Source organism: Ahaetulla prasina, chromosome 15 (assembly GCF_028640845.1).
Source record: "Ahaetulla prasina isolate Xishuangbanna chromosome 15, ASM2864084v1, whole genome shotgun sequence".
In the NCBI taxonomy this organism is placed as follows: Eukaryota; Metazoa; Chordata; class Lepidosauria; order Squamata; family Colubridae; genus Ahaetulla; species Ahaetulla prasina.
In genome coordinates this window covers 16,558,350-16,579,582 of record NC_080553.1, presented here as the reverse complement: position 1 = coordinate 16,579,582, position 21,233 = coordinate 16,558,350, and the positions used below count along the sequence as shown (strand labels likewise).

The window sequence follows — 21,233 nt, the reverse complement described above, 5'->3', positions numbered from 1 at the left end:
ACCCGACGGCGCAGCTCCGGATGGAAAAGCCGGAAGCCGCTCCCTCCCATCTCGCCGCCTCCTCTGAGGGGAGCGCCGGTTTCCGCGCCTCCTCCGCCTCTCCATGGCCGCCGAGCGGGGCGGGCGGGCGGCCAGGCGGCGTCGAGGGCCCCGGTGACGGCCGCCATGGGCTCCCTCTTCCGCAGCGAGGCCATGTGCCTGGCGCAGCTATTCCTGCAGGCAGGCTCGGCCTACGAGTGCCTCAGCGCCCTGGGCGAGCGCGGCCTGGCCCACTTCAGAGACGTGAGTGGCCGCGGGGTGGGGGGGGGGAGGCCGGGCCGCCCGTTTATTCCTATTATTATTGATTTCTATCCCTTCTTTTTTTATAAAATTACTTTTATAAATTCATTAGTATTGGGGGAACGTATTTCCTCCTCCTCTTTTCCTCACAACAACAACCCTGTGAGGTGGGCCGGGCTGACGAGAGAAGTCACCCAGCTGCCCTTTCACGGCTAAGGCGGGACTAGAATTCATGGCCTCCTGGAGATTGGCCCTTTATTTTGTAAATAAATACATAATAAACTCCATGTGGTGAACTGAGGGTCCCTACTTACTCCTGTTTTCCTCACAACAACCACCCTGTGAGGTAGGCTAGGCAGAGGGGGGGGGACTGCCCCCAAATCACCCATCTGCCTTTCATGGCTAAGGTGGGACTAGAACTCATGGCCTCCTGGAGATGGGCCCTTTATTTTGTAAATAAATAAATAATAATAAACTCCATGTAGTGAACTGAGGGTCCCTACTTACTCCTGTTTTCCTCACAACAACCCTGTGAGGTAGGCTAGGCAGAGAGAGAGAGCGGGGGGGGGGACTGCCCCCAAATCACCCATCTGCCTTTCATGGCTTACTTAGGGAGGGCAAAGCAGCCCCAGTGCTGGGCAAATGGGTTTATGGGGTGGGGAGGGCCAGGGGGGGTCCCTTGCAGCCCCCCACAACTTCTCTTGGAGGGTCTGCTTGGGAGCCTCCAATGTGTTTAACCATCATAATGGTTAAAATAAACTTTGCCTTTGTGCATTGGCATGAATCAGCTTCCCCCCCCCCCCTGTGGAACTTGTAAAATCTTAGAGCGTAGACGTTTTTATAAAAAAAAATTTAATTTGAATTTATATCCCGCCCTTCTCCGAAGACTCAGGGCGGCTTACATTGTGTAAGGCAATAGTCTCATCTTATTTGTATATTTATATACAAAGTCAACTTATTGCCCCCCCAACAATCTGGGTCCTCATTTTACCTACCTTATAAAGGATGGAAGGCTGAGTCAACCTTGGGCCTGGTGGGACTCGAGCCTGCAGTAACTGTAATTGCAGACAGCTGTGTGTTAATAACAGCTGTGTGTTTGTATCGGGAACAGTTAAAAACAAAAGGTTTGCCTTTCCAGCTTAACTCCAATACAAGCTTGTTCCAGCGGAAGTACGTGGGTGAAGTGAAGAAGTGTGAAGAAATGGAAAGGATATTGGGTAAGTTTGGAGAAAGCGGAACAACGGGTAAGCCCTGATCCTCTTTAGGTAACGTTTTACCCATTGTAAAATATACCACAGAGTTGTTATTTCGAACGGAAAAGGGAATGAAGTCCTCATCAATTTAAAGCTTGAAAGAATATTGCAGTCCATTTGCTTTATTGCTACTTTCTTGCATTGGATGTTCTCTCACATTTCAGAGGATTAAAACTGGTGGTCAGGAGGTTTGGCGATCTTTTGGGCACCATGCATTGGTTGCTTTTTCATTTTGGGGTTTGATTTAAAATTTCAGAGAATGAGTATTCTCTGGGCTTTTTCCAATTCTTCATAAATTCTGGGCTTCTTCTAATTTCTCATGATATAATAGAGAAAAACCGATAAGGCTTGATTTTAGAGTGCCCTCAATATGCATAATATTCTTTGCGATGCACGAACTTTCCAGAGGAATGTGTCTTGAGTACAATCTTTTAAAGCCAGTTGCATTACCTCAGTGAAATTATTTTTCATTTTTCCAGGATATCTAGTACAGGAAATAAAGAAAGCAGACATCCCTCTTCCGGAAGGAAATATCACCCCTTCTGCCCCTCCACTTAAACAGATGTTGGAAATCCAGGTAACTTGTAGAAATGGGGATCTCGTGATGACAGAAAATCTGTTCCTTGAATTCTTTAGGACGGCGTTTCTCAACCCTTGGTAGCTGGCTGGGGAATTCTGGGAATTAAAACCCAGGCCTCTTAAATGTGTCAAGGTTGAGAAACGCCGCTTTAGGCTGAGTTGTAAGATCCTTACAGCTCCGCATTTCCACTGTCGTCTGCAACAATTTGTCGTGGTTTCTGCTTGGAAGAACGGTGCTTCTGTTAGAAATCACCACAATGAGAATGTGCTGGTTTTGTTTTTTTGTTTACATTTATATCCCGCCCTTCTCCGAAGACTCAGGGCGGCTTACAGTGTATAAGGCAATAGTCTCATTCTATTTGTATATTTTTACAAAGTCAACTTATTGCCCCCCCAACAATCTGGGTCCTCATTTTTCCCTCTGTTGTAGGAGCAACTTCAGAAGCTGGAGGTGGAGTTGAGAGAAGTGACCAAAAACAAGGAGAAGTTGAGAAAAAACTTTTTGGAGCTGACAGAATACACCCACCTGCTGAAGGTCACGCGGTCCTTCATCCAAAGATCTAGCGAGGTACTTATTTTACTGACTTTAACAATATGTTAAGTTATCTTAAGTGACTCTGGACAGCAGACAATCATAAACAAGAAGAATCACGAACAAGAAATACCTTGTTTCCAGTCTCTCTCTCTCTTTTTTTTTTTTTGGCTGTTTCGCTTTTTTTTCTTCTTTTGATGTAAAATTTTCACTGTCTTTATTTTAGCTCGAGTCCTGCATACAGAGCACTTACGAAGAATTCCCATCTTTTGATCATGATCCTTTGGTGGAGTATAACTGCATGCACAGACTGGAGGCCAAACTCGGGTAAGTAACCAAGCTGGGTAGTGAATAGCCATGGAAAACATTTTTAACCTTGTTTTATACAGATAGCCTTAGCAAATAATGGGGACAATGAATTAATTAATTGCATATAAATTTGGGTTGTTTTGAAGCATCCAGTGATGTAGTAATGAAGCATTAACTGTGACTCTAGCTAACGTAAACCATGTTTCTCACGGTTCCCTGAGATCATTTTAATGGCGCTTTCCCCTTTTTAATGTAGCTTTATATCTGGCTTAGTTCACCGAGCAAAAGTCGAAGCGTTTGAAAAAATGCTGTGGCGGGTGTGCAGAGGAAACACAATTGTTTCCTACTCTGAAGTGGAAGAATGCTTGGAGGATCCCGACACAGTGAGTAAGGCAGCTGGGTTGAGAAAGGGCAGCCGAGCCCCGTCAATCAAAGCTGACGTGAGCCATTCCTGTTTGTTTTCCAGGGAGAACTGACCAAGTGGTTTGTCTTCTTAATATCCTACTGGGGGGAACAAATTGGCCAAAAGGTGAAGAAAATATGTGACTGGTAAGGACAAATCAAGTTTCCCCATCATGCTTTTTTTTTCCCCTCGTATTTTTAAGACACTACTCTAAAAAGTAAAGATGGGCGGGGCGGAAGTTGTTCAAACTGCAACAAAAAAAACTTCTTGGAGGAATTGGTGAAGATGAAGCCTACACACGATTCACCCAAACATTTTGGGCAATAAAGGTAGTCCTTGACTTAACGGCCGCAATCAAGACCCGACATTTCTGTTGCTAAGTGAGACAGATGTTAAGTGAAATTTGCCTCTCTTTACGTTCTTTCTTCCCACTGTTGTTAAGTGAATCCGGCTTTCCCCATTGACTTGGCTCGGCAGGAGGCCACAAAAGGGGATCACGTGACCCAGGGACGCTGCAACCGTCAAAAATAGGAACCCGTTGCCAAGCATCCCAATTTTGATCATCTGGCCACAGGGGCTCTGCAAATAGTCACGAGTCACTTTTTTTTAGTGCCAGGATACCTTTAAAGAGTCTCTAAATGAACACTTGTTAGTCAAGGACTACATGTATAGTAAAAATGGTAGCTGCAGTCTAAAGACACGAGGTCCTATTGTCTGTAGGAATAGCTTGGTTGGCTGTTTCAATGGCTCTCTTTGTGTCCCTAGCTACCACTGCCACATCTACCCCTATCCCAGCACTCCAGAGGAACGGCAAACGGTGATGGAAGGGCTTCAGGTTCGCATCCAGGATCTTCATATTGTGAGTTTTGACAGTTGCAGTCACAATCCAGCTTTGTGTTTTTAATGAAGGGAAGAGGGCGGTTGTTTCACGGAATTAACGTGGTTGTGCGGTGTGTTTGTTTTTGAGCTTTCATCCCCACGGCCTGCGAGGTAATATTTGCACTCTCCAGATGGATTTGTTTTCTTTTTAGGATTTTTTTTTTTAAATGTCCTGAAAAAAATTCAGGCGTAGCACTGAATTCAGGACTCTTTATTTTTTGCCTGTGTGACATTAAGAAACTTTTGTTCTTGAAGCAGGAAAATGTTTTTCTTTCGGATTGTTTGATCCGCTATCAGCTGAGCACTGCGAAGCTAATAAGCAAATCTCCCAGAACAGAGCTAATAAAAGAAAAACAACTTTAAAAGTTACTTTGCTCTGCAAATGCTCCCTTTCGGATAACAGTTGCCTTTCTACTAAATATGTGATGTTGTTTTTTTTTAAACAAAACCCCCAAAGGTGTTGCACAAAACCGAAGACTATTTACGGCAAGTCCTGTGCAAAGCTTCTGAATCGATCTACACCTGGGATGTTCAGGTGAAGAAGATGAAAGCCATTTACCACGTGCTGAATCTCTGCAGCTTTGACGTCACCAACAAATGCCTCATTGCAGAGGTCTGGTGTCCCCTGGCGGACCTCCCCAACATGCGCCGGGCGCTGGACGAAGGATCCGTAAGTCCATCCCTGCTTTACCCGTCAGGGTTCCAAGTAATAGATCCATTGCTAGCAAGAATCCGAGACAGCTGAATTCCTCAAATATTGCTTTTATTTGGAAATAAAATGTTGGCACGAATCTGGTGAAAACCGACTCTGAAAATTCCCGAGGTAAAAGTAAAGGATTTTCTACTTTCTCAAAAGCAAGTCACATGGTCCAATCACTGTTCAGTCCGACAACCGGGTGGCATCGCACCACCTTCTGACCAGATGTGAGAATGTCCTTGGTTTCCAAGAGAAAGTGTTTTGTTTTGGCTAGAAAAATCCCTCTATCTTACATCCCCTCCCCTCTCCCTGACCCTTCGCTCCAGTGTGGCAACGCTGAAGCGGACAAAATGGCTTCGGTCAGGACGGCTTCAGGGTTGACTCCATCCCTGCTTCAGCTCTTTTGGGGGCAGGTTCACCCATCCTACGAAGAGCATTAAATTGGGTACCGCGCGCATAATCCTATGGGTTTGTTTCCTTCTGCCGCCAGAGAGAAAGCGGCGCCTCTGTCCCTTCCTTCATGAACACCATTCCAACAAAAGAAACGCCTCCGACTTTGATCCGGACCAACAAATTCACCTCGGGATTCCAGGACATCGTTGACGTGTACGGGATCGGCAACTACAGGGAAGTCAATCCTGGTGAGTCTCTTGTCCAAATAGCCAACTGGGGTGTGTCAATTCTAAACCGGGCTCTTTCCACCTGTATAACCCTCTTGGCCTGCCTTCCCTTTCCTGCATCCTTGTGAACCCAAGTGGGTTTTGTGTGTCAGCGAAAGACACACAAGTGTTCCTATAAAGCAGAAGTGTCCAATCTTAGCAGCTTTTAAGACTTGTGGCCTTCCAACTCCCAGAATTCCCCCAGCCAGCTGCGCACGCTGGGGAAGAATCCCTTGAACGGTGTAACTCAATGAATAACCACATGTGGTTTTCACAGCTCTGTTCACCATCATCACCTTCCCCTTCCTGTTCGCCGTGATGTTTGGAGACTGCGGACACGGCTTCCTGATGTTCCTCTTCGCTCTCGTCATGATTTTGTTCGAAAAACACCCCAAGCTGATGAGATCGCAAGATGAGGTACGGAAAACCTGGACCCTTGTGTGGCTGGTGCCCTTCGGGTTCATTTGCTGCTTGAAAAAAAAAATAGTTCAATAGTCCTCGTTCATCATATTTACAACAAAATCCCGATTTTTCACCGTTGTCTCAATTAAGGAAGAACGTGGGGCCTTTGATGCTTTCTTGGGTTGGGTGGTTTTCTTGCAGATGTTACATGACCCATAAATGACGTTTATTGTAAACCAGGAGTCTCCAACCTTGGCAACTTTAAGCCTGGAGGACTTCAACTCCCAGAATGCAGGCCAGGGGAATTCTGGGAGTTGAAGTCCTCCAGGCTTAAAGTTGCCAAGGTTGGAGACCCCTGTTGTAAACAATGCCCCAATCAAGGAACTACCAGCTGAGACAAACAGTAAACAGTCTAATCGAGAACTACTAAGGAGAATATAACACGCCCACCAAAACTTAACAGGGCAAGCCATTTGTATATAAGTGAGAGAGCAAACCCCACTCCCTTTTAGCACTGATGACGTTACCTAGTTAGGTCATGAAACGTCAGAGAGCTCCAGTTTGGCCCTGAGCGCCATAGATTCTCTTGTAAGGAAGATCCCCGTCTTCGTATTTCCTCCGGTGACGGTGAGGCCCCCCTCCTCCTGCCCACAGATCATGAAGATGATTTTTCAAGGACGCTACATCATCCTGCTGATGGGATTGTTTTCCATCTATACCGGCCTGATCTACAACGACTGTTTTTCCAAATCTTTGGTCATATTCAGCTCAGGATGGCATGTTTCACAAATGCCTGGGATGGACTGGAGGTAAGTTGTGGCTGTGAACCTGCGTTGGGTTTCACTTCTGGGCGATCTCTGAGCTTCTTTATCCAGAGACGTTTGAAGAGCCCAGCTCTTCATTCTTTGCTGCGGACGTCAGCTCCCAAGTGGCCACTTTCTCTTAAGGTCTTCCGAAATGGCTCTGAATTGTTAACGGGCAACAGTGACAACTTGACGACTTGTGGACTTTGGACCGCAACTCCCAGAATTCCTGGAACAGCACGGCTGGTTGGGGAATTCTGGGAGTTGCACACGACAGGTCGTAAACCTTCCAGAGTGGCCCACCCTGGGCTCCCGTTTAATGTAAGGGGGCTAACTTTAGACAGACATTTCAGGGGCTCCGAACGTCTCTTCTCAACCTCCAATTCCGTTGTGCGTGTGTTTTCTTTCGTTTTTTGAAATTGTTCTAGCAAGGCAGACTTGACGAATCCGTTTGTGGCTCTGAATCCAAACGCGACCGGCGTCTTCACCGGCCCTTACCCTTTCGGCATAGATCCGGTGAGTGACTTCCCTCGAGCCGCTGTCTGTCTGTCTGTCAAGGACTCTTTGACAGAATTTATGAGGCTCTGATACAGCTCCGGAGAATTACAGAATTAAATACAGGGAGTCCTTGACACATCACTGCAACGGTCGTAAATGTGAGTCAGCCTCCGAATGAAAACCATGTGACCACGGGGATTCTGCAGCGGTCATAAGCGTGAAAAGTGGTCGTAAATCACTTTTTTTCAGTGCCATTATAATGTCAAAACAGTCACTAAGCGAAGTGTTGTACGTCTGAGTCAAGGATTACCTTTTAATTCTGGGCTGAATCTTTTCTTGAGGCTTTCGGTTTCTTTTCCTTTCCAGATATGGAGCCTTGCAAGCAATCGCTTGACTTTCCTCAATTCCTTCAAAATGAAAATGTCAGTCATTATTGGAATGGTGCACATGGTCTTTGGGATCTCCTTGGGGGGCTTTAACTATGTGTGAGTATGGCCAGGATGAGCAGTAATGGGGTGTGTGTGTGGGGGGACTTTCCTGTGCTTTTGACAAGAGCTGGCACCAGATAAATTCCATCATAAATACATTTCCTAAAGTAAATGCCCTTTTCTCTTTTTCCGGATGAAGTGCTTCCCCTTTAAGGCTTTCGTTGCCATTTAAACCTGTTTGCATTACTTTTTCCATCACCTCCAGTTAGTCCAGCCACCGATCACACTGGGACCATTGGCAGTCGTAGAATAACGCTTCTGAGAGTTGACAACCTCAGCGCTGTTAAAATATGCCAGGCAATTAATTTTATTTTTCTATGAACGCTCTGCAAAACTGATAATTGAAATGATTTTTTAAAAAACAACAACAATAGAGCGGTCTCGTGGTGAAGATACTTGCCTCCCACTGAGAAGGTTGAGAGTTCAATTCTAAGTAGCGGCAGATGTTTCTCTTCTAGGGCAGAAAGAAAAAAATACCTGCTGTGAACTCAGCATAAGGCATCAGGAAGGGCATCCGGCCAGTAAACACTCGGCTCCATCCAGTCGCCCTGATTCTACCCCAAATTAAGAGACATACAGAGGGAGTATTTTTTAATTAAAACCGAAAATAAAGTCACTCTTCCTTCTTTTCTTCTTTCAGGCATTTCAGGAAGATGTACAATATTTACTTAGTGTTCATTCCTCAACTTCTGTTCATTCTGTCCATTTTTGGATACCTGGTGTTCATGATCATCTTTAAGTGGCTGGCTTACGGCGCTGAAAATTCCAGCTCTGCTCCCAGTATCCTGCTTCAGTTTATTAACATGTTTCTCTTCCACGATAACAAGAACCAAATCCTTTTCTCAGGACAGGTGGGTCCATCCTTAGAACCGAAAGGTCCACAAATGAAATCTGAATTTTCTCTATTTTTAAATACTTTTACCTTCCGTTGAAATAAATGGGCCTTAAATTGAAGTAAATTAAAACGGTTGCAAGGAGAGCCCAGTAACTCTTGAAATTGTTGGAGACTTGAGTCTGAATTTTATATCCCCCTTAAGAAATAATGGAAGTGTTGTATTAGAAATCACTTCAACCTAAGGACTTGCTACAAGGGTTAGGCATAATGTTTAAAAATGCAGATTTTCAGGCTCCCTGTGGCTGGCCTTAGAAACCTAACACTGTTCAGCAGAAAATTGGTTACATAGGAGGGCTTAGTTGATTGCTTTTTGGGACACAAATGTGTTAATGACATTATTTATGGAGACAAGCAGAAAGGATCCAGGGCTTTTGCGAACCACTGAGGACAAAACGGCTAAAATATGAAATGCAGATTTTTTTTAAAAAAAACAAAAAACTAGCCAGGTTGGTATTTAGCCCAATAATGTAGAGTCCTACAATTCAGCAAGAGAACTTTCACGGGGCTTTTTCTAGTTTTAAGTTTCTAACCAAAATTTCAGCCACCCGTGTAATTTTGCTTGTAATTTTGAAACAGATGATCGTTCAGAAATGCCTGTTAGTCGTGGCTGTGCTTTCGGTCCTCGTCCTGTTTTTTGGGAAACCGCTTTATTTGTACTGGTTGAACAATGGCAGCCAAAGCTTTGGCTCCTACAGGGTAAGTATCAGGAAGGTAAATTGTATATTTTTTTCCTTGACAATTTTTTTTTTTGCATCCTGCAGCATGCCAGGGCGCTCTCAATCAGCCTAGAGAACGTCCGATCTAATTGACAGAGGGGAAAAAAGAAGGTTATATTTGAAGGGAAAGAGGGCTTTGCATAGGCTTAACACCTGGCTACAATTCCCTGAAGCACCTTGTGTGTTTTGTTGTGCCTTACACCTTGTGTTTCGATGTGGCCCTTAAAATGTGGAGCTGTTTAGCCTTGTTGGCAGGGTTGGGAGAGGTTTAATAATAGCAATAGCACTTAGACTTATATACCGCTTCACAGTGCTTTTACAGCCCTCTCTAAGCGGTTTACAGAGTCAGCCTCTTGCCCCCAAACAATCTGGGTCCTCATTTTACCCACCTCGGATGGAAGGCTAAATCAACCTTGAACCAGTCAGGATCGAACTCCTGGCAGTGGGCAGAGTTAGTTGCAATACTGCATTCTAACCACTGCACAGGAAGGCGGGAGGGAGGGAGGGTCAACCTTGAGCTGGTCAGAATCGAACTCCTGACAGTGGGCAGAGTTAGCCTGCAGTACTGCATTCTAACCACTGCACAGGAAGGAAGGAGAAGAAAGGCTGGCTGAGTCAACCTTGAGCCACTCAGAATTGAACTCCTGGAGTGAGCGGGGAGTTAGCTCTGCAGGGCTGCATCCTAACCACTGCGCCACCACGGCTCTAATAATCGTTTGCTGAAAGATGTTTGAGAAACGCATCCATGAATCCGCTTCAGAGATATCCCTAAAACAGCTCACCTTTTTTGGTGTTTTTTTTTTGGTCTCTTTATCTCCAGAAAGGCTATCGCTTGGTACGGAAAGAGAGCGAAGAAGAGATTTCTCTCTTGACCCCTTGTGAAATGGAAGAAGGAAGCAGCCCTTCGAACAACAGGCATCAGACCGAAGACAAGGAAGAGGTGGGCATTGCGAGCCTTTTCAGTAACGTGTTCTTTTTTTTTTTTTTTAAAAATCTTTTTAATTGAAAAGGGGCTGTTTTGATTTGTTTCATTAAGTGCGCCAGCACAGGACTGCTTATGTAGACCTATACAGATGCAATTAAATGCAGGTAATCCTCAACTTACCACCTCAATTGAGCCCAACATTTCTGTTGTTAAGTCAGACAGTTGTTAAGCGAGCTTTGCCCCACTTTAAGACTTTTCTTGTTACGGTTTGTTAAGTGAATCACGCCAGTTGTTAAGTTAGCAACCCGGTTGTGAAGTGAATTCGGCTCCCCCATTGACTTCGCTCGCCCGAAGGGGGATCACGTCACACACATACGGGACACTGTGACCACCCTACCTATGAACCAGTTGCCAAGCAGCTGAATTTTGATCATGCCACCAATGGGGAAACCGCGAAGGTCACTAACTCTGAAAAACGGTCCTAGGTCACATTTTTCGGTGCCACTAGGTCGCTAAACGAACTCTGGCAAGACAAGCTGTGTAGCTGTGAATAAATCAGAGAATGAAAGAAAAACGTTGATATGTTCAACTTCAGCAGCTCCTTGCTTACCAAGGGATTAATCTCCCCAAAGTTACAGGCCCAACCAATGTTGAAGGTGGTGGGGTTTTAATTTGCCCCGGGGCTGCAGTTCCACTTAACATGCTGTGTTTTTTAGTTTAGCCTTCCAGCTGCGTTGATGGAACAGGCCATCCAGTCCATTGAATACTGTCTGGGGTGCATCTCCAACACCGCTTCTTACCTGAGGCTCTGGGCGCTCAGTTTAGCCCACGCCCGTAAGTATCTCGTGGGATTTGAACCATCAGTCAATAATGGTCAATAAAAGAATCGCAAAATTGTGCCATGAGGGCCGCCTGGGCCTTTAAAATGGGACAGACGAAGAGAGAGAGACAAACACATTTTCCTCGGGGAATACAACCGTCGTAAATACATGCCGCAGGAGCTCAAATTTTGATCACATGACCGTGAAGATGCTACAGGGGCGTTGAGTGCGAGGGTGTAACTTTTTTCCCCCTCCCCAGTGCCGTCGTAACTTTGAACGGTCACTGAACGAGTGGTGGGAAATCGAAGGCCGCCCGTATTTGGTTTTAAAGGTGGAAATCAAGGAGACCAGGAAAGAGAAAAGTTCTTCGCCACTGGTTGTTAATTGTTGCATCAGAATGACAGAGTGGGAAGGGACCTGGGAGGTCATCTAGTTCAACCCCCACCCCGCTCAGGCAGGAAGCCCTGTGCCATTTCAAACAAACGGTCGTCCAGTCTCGAGCAAGTGGTGGCATTTTCAGTCACTATTTGTCAGTTTCGGAAGGCAATTTTCCTTTTTGCTTCTTAACTGCCACATATTTTAGCTGGGGAAGTTGGGAGGGGGTTGTTATTGGAGCGGTAGAGAGTTAGTCATAACAACATTCCGTATTCAAAGACATTCAGCGTCTGATGGAGACTGCCTGAAGATTGTATCCAGTTGAGTGTGAAGAGTTGATTGGACAATGTGATGAACTTGTGGGAACTTGTGGGTGTGGGGCAGGGCTGTGAACTGTGGGTGTCAAAAACCTGGAAGCTTTCAGTTTTGGGTTTTCCCAGCTGTGCCAACATGACCTCTCTGATAAATTGGAACTTTGAGGAACCTCAAGTCTCGGAGCCTTATTTTGTTGGGGGTGTTCCCTGGAACCCTGACATTAATGCCAAGAGGGTTAAAAGTCTTTTTATTGGGTCTCGCACATCCGTCAAAGCAGGTGGGCTTTTGAGTGACATGCGTGTGTCTCTGCCTGTCTCCATAGAGTTATCCGAAGTGCTCTGGGCAATGGTCATGAAGCTTGGCCTTCACATGGATGCAGCCTACGGGATCTTACTACTTGTCCCCCTTTCGGCCTTATTCATGGTCCTCACAGTATTCATTCTCCTGGTCATGGAGGGCCTCTCCGCTTTCCTGCATGCCGTACGGCTCCATTGGTAGGTGGCCTCTTTCAACCCTCCTAGACAAGTTTCTAGTCCCAAAGTTTTTGAGACCTTTAGATTGAATTGAATACTTTAATTGGCCCAGTGTGATTAGACACACAACGAATTTGTCTCTGGTACAGAAGCTCTCGGTGTACATGCAAAGCAACATTGTGATAATAATCGTACATCTTAAGAAGGTCCTTGGTTGATACCTAGGACGTTGGCAGCAACCCGTATCAACCATTAGCACCAGTCAGTGGTATTTTTGATGCATTTTTCAATGTTTAGTTGACTGAGTTTCATGTTTAATGAATACAGTATAAATAATTTTTTTTAAAATTTGAATTTATATCCCGCCCTTCTTCGAAGACTGAGGGCGGCTTACATTATGTTAAGCAATAGTCTTCATCCATTTGTATATTATATACAAAGTCAACTTATTGCCCCCAACAATCTGGGTCCTCATTTTACCTCCCTTATAAAGGATGGAAGGCTGAGTCAACCTTGGGCCTGGTGGGACTTGAACTTGCAGTAATTGCAAGCAGCTGTGTTAATAGACAGACTTAGTCTGTTGAGCCACCAGAGGCCCCTATTAATAATAATAATACCACCACCAATAAGATAAGGATCAATGATAAAACTACAGCCACGCTACATGAGCTAACTGTATGGCTTAATACACACAGGCATTAGGCAGCAGTGAGAGAATTGGGTGTTCAATATTATGTTTAAGAAATGGAAGTTTTATCAGGGGACAAAAATTAGAAATCTTTTCTTTGCAGGACACTGAAAATGTTTGGTTTGAAAATAACTGTCAGCCAGTTAGAAAGAAAAGACTTAACAAAAGTGCATTTTTCCACATGGCGGCAATCCTGACAGTAATGTTTGATGCCCCAATATCTCCGGGGTCAGATTCAGGATGTTCATTTTGTTTCGTTTTTTTTCCTTATTTCAGGGTAGAATTCCAGAACAAGTTTTACACAGGCGACGGCTACAAGTTCACCCCTTTTTGCTTCCAAGACATTTCTTTACATTTTGATCGATACATCGCATAAGACTGGCTGTTCTCGGCGGTAAATCGGTTGGGCGTGGTTTGAAAATAATCATGTATGCTGACGTCATCCTTGTTTGGCTCCCTGCAGCAAAGACCCTCACTGATTTTGCCTTAAAATACAGCCAAATAATTTTTATAAAGACTCTTCAGCGCCTCTTACTTGGACTTCGCAAATATGGGACTTTTTGTGAGCAGGCGTTTTTCTTCCTTTTCGTTAAGCACCTTTAGATTAATTTTTGAAACTGACCAGAACTATTCGATTGCTGCTTCTGAACATACTGTAGCTATTTTCAAGAACTATTTATTTTCTCTCTGAACAAAATCTTTCAAGGGTAGTTCTTCGTATAATTCCTTGGGAGGAAACGCCTTTTCTTTTTCTTTTTTTTAGGGGGAGCGACAGATGAGATTATTCCTCTGATTGATTAATTCCTCTGATTCTCATCACTAATATTTCTGGAATTTGGTGACAGCCGCTAGGAATAAAATTGTGTATTTCTAGGAAACCACTATGATTTTTCTCTTGATCCAAAACACGGGCTTTAAAGATAGATTTAGGTTTTCCCCTTTGCACAAAGGGTGTGTGACTTTGCACATTTTCATTGAATTGAAAAGTTGTTTGAGGCTCACAAAGGGAGATAAAAATGCTGGGCTTTTATTTTATTTTTTCCCTCTCTCTCTCTCTTCTTTTTACAATTCTGAAAGAAGAGAGATTGAAAAGCTATTTGAAATTTACAGAGGAAACATAGAAACATTGGGCTCTGCTTTTTTTTATATAACTTTTTTACAAGATGGATTATAGGCAATATGTGAGTTTCCGAACTTTCCGAAGCCCGGAATCACTGAAATTATTCTGAAAGCTCTGATAAATCTACCAGAGCTTCTACTGTGGGTGAAATCCTGGGATTATAGAAAACTTTCCCGAGTTAATCAAGATGTTTTTCTGTCTGGCAAGTTTTGACAGCCTACACCGCATGAGTATCCAACTTTTGGCAGTTCAATACTTGTGGACTTCAACTCCCAGAATTCCCCAGCTAGCCATGCTTCCAGGAAATTGAAAGTCCACCCTTGCTGGCTGAGGAATTTTGGGAATCGAAGTCCACAAGTCTTAAAAGTTGCCGAGGTTAAACACTCCTGGTTCACAACCTTGACCACAATGACCTGCATTAATCCAGGCTTCCTTTAGTTGTGATACCGCACACTCCTTTTCCACGACACTTGCAAGAATTAGATTCCTGTTTAATCTGAGCCCAAAGCCAATTTTCTGTTAAAATACACTTTTTTTTTTCTCTCGCTATGAAGAAGATACCTCTTAAAGCAGGGGGTCTCCAACCTGGGTCCCTTTAAGACTTGTGGACTTCAACTCCCAGAGTCCCTCAGCCAGCAAAGCTGGGAGTTGAAGTCCACAAGTCTTAAAGGGACCCAGGTTGGAGACCCCTGTCTTAAAGGGTAGGTTTGCTGGGTTTTTTTTTTCCCCCTCCATGTATTAAAGGGGAGGTATTTTACCGTAAATACTTTTATGAGTGCCAATGGAATCTAATCGTCTTCAATAAAAGCTGTTTTGGAGCATTTGGAGGATGGGTTTTCCAGTGGAAATGAATGGGTTTGCAAAGAAATGACGATTGCAGAAGGGGCCCCTGACAGGGGATGATGGGCATTGGAGTTTGGGGTAGTTGACCCCATAATCCTTCGGTTGATAACGATGGATATCAGCCCCATCATATGAGAAGAGAATGGGGTTCAGCCATTGCAACATCCTGCTAGACATTAAAAGCCGAACCAATTCTTGGAAGACGCATTTATGGAACCATTGGAAATGATGAAGGGAACCCCCATTGACATTCTTTTCGGGGAAATAACACGATTTTTAATTGGGGGAAAAAAATTGTGGGCAGAATGGCATTTTTTTTTACATTTTTTTTGCAAATATCTTCCAACCAAGACCTGGAAAATAATTTTATGGTGGGGGAGTCCCTAGGAGGGTCATTGATACTTCAAAATAGGCTAGATTTTCCTTTTTTTTAAAAAAAAAGGCCCCAAAATCTCAGGTTGAGACGTGCACCCTGCCTCAGGGGCATGTGCAGAGCGCCTTTTTTTTGCCCCCCTCAGGGAATTTTCACAAACGAGGGGCTTCATTTTATATATATTTAAAATATATAAATATATATAAAATGAAATATATAAATATAAAATAAGAGGCTTCATTTTATATATATATGTTTATATACTATATAATCCTTTTTATATGTGACTAAATAAAAAAATTTTTTTCCAGCGGCTGAGGGAAAAGTGGTCCGGCAGCAATGCACGACGGGAACTGTAGTTCTCATTCGTAAGGGGGGGAGGGAGAGCGGGAGGAGCCTGCCCTGAGAAAGGGGCGTGGCTTTTCTCACGCGCGCCCGCCCTCCGTTGCCCCGGCGACCGTGCGGGCGTCGGTTGGGCGGGTTTAGGCTGAGCCCGACCGACCGACGGGCGGGCAAGCGAGGCGTCCGGGGCCGATGGACGACGTGCGGGTGCAATGGGTGGGCGAGCGGCTGCAGCGCGGGCTGGGCCACACCGACCCGGCTCCCTTCGAGGAGCTGCTGAACCGCAACGACGGCGAGGAGGCGGAGCGGCTGCTCCACTTCCTCAACATGAGCTCCAGCGCCGAGGACAGCCAGCCCGCCGGCCTCTTCTTCCGCCAGGAGCTGCGCCTCGACGAGATCGACGTCGAGATCGGTGCGCGCCCCGCCCCGCTGGCTGGAGACGGGCTCCTGAGCACATGCAGAGCGCCTCGCTGCAATAGCTGCATTGCAGAGAAAAGACGCCCCACCCCCTCTGAAAAAAAACAACCCCTCCCCAAAGAAAGCCATTCCCTTCTCCCCACAGCCCCCCCACCAAATTGCCTCTCCTCCTCTTCCTCCCAGGAGGAAGGCTGGTGGAGGTTCTTCCCCTCTTCCTCCTTTTGCAGAGGGAGGGGGGGACTGCAACTCCTTTGCCCCCTCCTCCCCCCCAGCTGCGCCACTTTTTAAAAGACCAACTTTTTAAATTCATATTTTTATTTAATTTAAGATGGCCACCCCAGCTCAGTTTGTCAGTGACTCCAGCAGCTTGTCTGGCCTCTTTGTACCTCCAGCTCTTTGGTCCCTTCAGGACCCTCATGCTTCTTCCTGCCCTCCTCCAGGGCTTCTGCTCTGGCCTCTTCCCACCCTTCTGGCCTTTTCATCTTCCGGCCCAGATGCCCCTGGAGGGGCTTCAGCTCTATGGCCCCTCAAGAGCTGCTGCTCTGGGCTTCTTTGAACCTCCAGCTCTTCAGCTTCTTCAGGTCTTCTGGCCTCTTCAGGACTTCAGCCCCGACAGCTTTGGCTTCTCCAGGTGCTCAGTGGGGAAGGGCTTCCCTTTGCCACTCAGGCCAACTGCCTGGGTCTCTTCCAGACCTTCTGGCCCCTTCAGGGGGCTCCAGATGGCTGTGAGGCAGCAAGTGGCTTCATCTCCTTCGCCCTTGAGGGCTGCTTTTCCTTCCTCTCTCCTGCCTGCCTCTTCTGTCCTCTTCTCTTCAGCTCCCTGACAGATGAGCCTCGCCTGCTGCCCTTTTTATAGCCGAATTTTTCCCGCCAAAACAGCTGATTGGTAGCCCAGCTTTGGACCTCCGCTGTTTCATTGGCTAGTCACCTAGCTACATGGCCCCAGTTTCTTCAGGTGGCCTCCCATTGGCTAGAAATGGCAGCTTTTATTCCCTCTTGCTCTGTCTGTCCGTCCGTACATCCGTCCACCCACTCACCCACATTTAGTTTTCACCAATTGACTAGAAATGGAAGATTTTATTCCTTCTCTCTCTCCCTCATCTATCTATCTATCTATCTATCTATCTATCTATCTATCTATCTATCTATCTATCTATCTATCTATCTATATCTATTTATCAATCTATCTATCTATCTATTTATCTATCTATCTATCTATTTATCTATCTATCCATCCATATCTATCTATCTATCTATCTATCTATCTATCTATCTATCTATCTATCTATCTATGTATATATGTATGTATCTATATCTATCTATCTCTCCTCTCTCTATCTCTATCATCTATCTATCTATCTATCTATCTATCTATCTATCTATCTATCCATCCATATCTATCTATCTATCTATCTCTCTATCTCTCTATCTTTCTATCTCTATCTATCTATCTATCTATCTATCTATTTATCTCTCTATCTTTCTATCTATCTATCTCTCTATCTCTCTATCTTTCTATCTCTATCTATCTATCTATCTATCTATTTATCTCTCTATCTTTCTATCTATATCTATCTTTCTATCTATCTATATCTATCTATCTCTCTATCTTTCTATCTCTATCTATCTATCTATCTATTTATCTCTCTATCTTTCTATCTATATCTATCTATCTATCTATCTATCTATCTATCTATCTATCTATCTATCTCTCCTCTCTCATCTATCTATCCATATCTATCTATCTATCCATATCTCTCTCTCTCTCTCTCTCTCTCTCTGTTTGTCTGTCTGTCTTTCTATCGATCAATCGATCGATCTATTATTTTGTGATAAATTATACATTATTTATAAGTGGGTTGCTTTCTTCCTCTTTTTCCTCATGGTCCCCCTCAGGATCCAGTCATGTTACCTCATTGCCAGCTGATGTTGCTCCGTTCAGCCAGGAAAATCACAATTTCTTTTGTGCATTCTAGAAGAGGAAATTCAACGGTGCCCCTTAAGGGACCGAGGATGATCAATAATAGTATAATTTATTCAAAGGGACAATAAAATATACTTGGGGCCATCAAAATGTTATCTCCCTGCCCAACGCGCAGCCTCAGTCTTCCGTTTTTCCTTCTCGTTTTCCTTCGGGACCAAGGCTGATCGCACGAGGACTAGCGACTTGGGTCTGGAGAGCCATATCTAAAAGTCTCTCCGGAATTTCCCTTTGAAAAGAGAACTCTGCACGTGGTCCAGTCTAATAAAATCCAAATAGGGTTTGGATGCTCTCTTGGGGTCTCTCTGCCTTCCTCCATCCACTTCTGGACACCCCCGCCCACCCCAGTTCAATTCAATTCTTATGTTCTGGTTGAAACATTTTCATATACTTCATATTTTGTTCTGTGTTTTTCCCGGAAACAGACGTGCCGTACGAAGAAGGGACGGAAGAGGATGAAACGTATTCGCAGAGAATGGGGGAGTCCTCGACCTCCATCGGCGAAGCAGGTGCGTAAATAGCCGCCAGCCTTGGAAGGGGGGAGAGAAATCAGGGTCTTTTCCTGTCTCCCCCCCCCCATCCATCTCCCTACTGTCTTTATTTTATTTTGCATTTTATCTTACGAAATTTTAATATCATTGTAAATATGAAAAAAACACAAAAACCTGCAGGTAGGAAGATCCGCACCCACAATTGTTGGAGCGCCCACCATTTCTGGAGGCGAGTGGTTCCACTGGTTAATTGCTCTGATTTCTTTCTTTGGGGGGGTCCTTTCTTTAGGGAAAAGCTGGAGGAGCAGGACGTCTGTCATCGAAGCAGGAGAAAAAACCATGAGTGAGACCCTCTCCGCCGCCTCGATCAGGTCAGGCATGGCGGAAATAGAACGCGAACTGGGCATCTCGCAGCGAAAGACTCGGACGTACAAAGTAAGGCGCCCTCACTCTGCTTCAGTGTCTGCCCCGTTGTTTCTTTGTAGGGTCTGCTCCAGTGGGGAAATTCAAATTTTTTTTTTACTACCAGTTCTGTGGGCGTGGCTTGGTGGGTGGGTGTGGCTTGGGCATGGCAGGGGAAGGATACTGCAAAATCCCCATTCCCTCCCCACTCCAGAGGAAGGATACCGCAAAATCCCCATTCCCTCCCCACTCCAGGGGAAGGATACTGCAAAATCTCCATTCCCTCCCCACTCTAGAGGAAGGATACTGCAAAATCCCCATTCCATCCCCACTCCAGGGAAAGGATACTGCAAAATCCCCATTCTCACCCCACTCCTGGGGGAAGGATACTGCAAAATCCCCATTCCCACCCCACTCCAGGGGGAAGGATACTGCAAAATCCCCATTCCCTCCCCACTCTAGAGGAAGGATACTGCAAAATCTCCATTCCCTTCCCACTCCAGGGGAAGGATACTGCAAAATCTCCATTCCCTTCCCACTCCAGGGGAAGGATATTGCAAAATCTCCATTCCCTCCCCACTCCAGGGGAAGGATACTGCAAAATCCCCATTCCCTCCCCACTCCTGCGGGAAGGATACTGCAAAATCCCCATTCTCTCCCCACTCCACGGGAAGGATACTGCAAAATCCCCATTCTGTCCCCACTCCTGGGAGAGGGATACTGCAAAATCCCTATTCCCACCCCACTCTGAGGCCAGCCAGAGGTGGCATTTGCCGGTTCTCCGAACTACTCAAAATTTCCGCTACCGGTTCTCCAGAACCTGCTGGATTTCACCCCTGGTCAGCTCTGCAATTGAACAGCACAGATTTGAGAATTCTTCCTACCTACCTAAACCACAACTTTTCTCTTTTTTTAATCGGGATTGTTATTTTTCAAAATACTGCCTTTTTTGGAGGAGGGGGAGGGTCATGTCTGATCTCTTGCAGATCGAATTCTGAATGCAAATTTGGAAAAGTGGCACAAAAGCGACACAGTTCAGTTTTGTGCCGAGATCACTTCTTCCGCTCCCAATGCAACCGTTGTTTTAGTGGGTTCCTTGCATTTCGGATGGGCAAATCTAAATTTGGAATGTGGTCTTTTATTTTCTTTCTAAGCACAGCCTTTTGGTCTCTCACTCCGTTTCAGAAAATTGTGAAGCAAGAAGTTTATAATCTCTATTACCACATGGCGGTGAACGATATCCTGGAAGACTTTGTGGAGAGCGACATGGTCTTTTTCCTGAGAGAGACGGCAGGTATTTTAAGCGGTTGGAAAGGAAAAAAGGCTTGGAGCAAAACGTAACGTCGGGATGTTTCATACTGACAGAAGTTCCCTTTGCCTTTCTTTTAGTCCCATTTCATTTGCCCCTCCATGACCTCTGCTTGGCAAATGAAACATTCGTCCCTTAATTATGTCTCTCTCCATAATAAAGTCCCCCCACCCACCCCGTCAGTATCCAATTCAATAATCATGAAGCTATACTTCTGTAAGGTGAGAAAGAGGGTGGAAGATGTTGTTTTATGAACCCAAACTTCCCAGAATTGTGCTCGTCCACGATTTCCTTGGATATCTGGACGTTAGGAATCCACTTCAGGGATTTTTCTCCTCTTTCCCCAGAAACGGTGTCGGAACCCAACGACTTGGAGGAAGCCAATGACGTCTTGCCCGAAGTTTTGGAATACGGCATCCTGAACAACAATACTCTGTTGATGCTCAAGCAGATCTTGGCTCTGGTGAGAGGCTTTAGTTGGTTGGGTTTTATCTTCAGGCCTTCACGGTCGCTTCGTAGGGGTCTCGGTAGTGAAGTTGAGGATGTGGGCCGCCTTCTCTGCATAGCTCAGGATTCCTATCCAAGTGTCAAGTGCCAGGAAAAAATCAGAAAATCCAGGCAGCTCAAATGAAGATAAAGATTTATTGCAAGCTTAAGCCAGGAGTGAAATGCTCCTGGTTCAGACCGGATCATCCGATCCGGTAGCAATGCTGCATGTGGTTCGGAGAACGGGTAGCAAAAATTCCTGCCCCACCTCCACCCATGCTCACCCAATCGCCAGGTCACCCTCTTGCCGCTTCTGACAATCCCAGTTGAGCTCGTCAGAGCCTTTTATTTTTTACTTTTAAAAGCATTTTTTGCCGAATAGGGTGTAAAAAAATACTTTTAAAAGGTAAAAAAAAAGGCTCTAATGATCATGCGGCTCAGCTGATCACACACACACCCCACGCTGTTCTACTTACCTTC

The 21,233-nt window shown here is 45.2% G+C and overlaps 2 protein-coding genes across 3 annotated transcripts in view; both read left to right on the top strand.

Annotated features, from left to right (window-relative positions):
* Positions 1 to 37: 37 nt before the first annotated feature.
* ATP6V0A2 (ATPase H+ transporting V0 subunit a2) lies at positions 38 to 13,867 on the top strand. Of its 2 annotated transcripts, XM_058158428.1 has the most exons (20): positions 39 to 282; positions 1,418 to 1,496; positions 2,012 to 2,109; positions 2,542 to 2,679; positions 2,870 to 2,970; positions 3,209 to 3,335; positions 3,419 to 3,501; positions 4,121 to 4,214; positions 4,692 to 4,904; positions 5,422 to 5,572; positions 5,868 to 6,007; positions 6,647 to 6,801; positions 7,224 to 7,311; positions 7,660 to 7,778; positions 8,422 to 8,632; positions 9,253 to 9,372; positions 10,213 to 10,332; positions 11,034 to 11,151; positions 12,151 to 12,322; positions 13,266 to 13,867. In XM_058158428.1, exons 1-20 carry the CDS (start codon positions 166 to 168, stop codon positions 13,363 to 13,365), a joined length of 2,544 nt encoding a protein of 847 aa, XP_058014411.1. In that variant the 5' UTR covers positions 39 to 165; the 3' UTR covers positions 13,366 to 13,867. The 2 variants fall into 2 exon arrangements, 1 of the variants encoding a protein (XP_058014411.1); XR_009152207.1 differs by lacking the exon at positions 13,266 to 13,867 and having other exon boundaries at positions 38 to 282; positions 11,039 to 11,151; positions 12,151 to 12,291.
* Positions 13,868 to 15,833: 1,966 nt separating this feature from the next.
* DNAH10 (dynein axonemal heavy chain 10) overlaps positions 15,834 to 21,233 on the top strand; it is a 97,140-nt gene continuing 91,740 nt past the window's right edge. Inside the window, exons 1-5 of the mRNA XM_058158616.1 lie at positions 15,834 to 16,079; positions 18,491 to 18,574; positions 18,846 to 18,991; positions 20,144 to 20,252; positions 20,615 to 20,730. Of these exons, the coding sequence (XP_058014599.1) occupies positions 15,860 to 16,079; positions 18,491 to 18,574; positions 18,846 to 18,991; positions 20,144 to 20,252; positions 20,615 to 20,730 (675 nt within the window). The 5' untranslated portion in view covers positions 15,834 to 15,859. The remainder of the gene's footprint in view (positions 16,080 to 18,490; positions 18,575 to 18,845; positions 18,992 to 20,143; positions 20,253 to 20,614; positions 20,731 to 21,233) is intronic.

Excerpts from the sequence above, each read along its gene's own strand:
- ATP6V0A2 (XM_058158428.1), top strand. The coding sequence starts at position 166 with ATGGGCTCCCTCTTCCGCAGCGAGGCCATGTGCCTGGCGCAGCTATTC. Across the intron at positions 2,680-2,869 it reads TCATCCAAAGATCTAGCGAG|CTCGAGTCCTGCATACAGAG; the intron begins GTACTTATTTTA and ends TCTTTATTTTAG. Across the intron at positions 4,905-5,421 it reads GGGCGCTGGACGAAGGATCC|AGAGAAAGCGGCGCCTCTGT; the intron begins GTAAGTCCATCC and ends TTCTGCCGCCAG.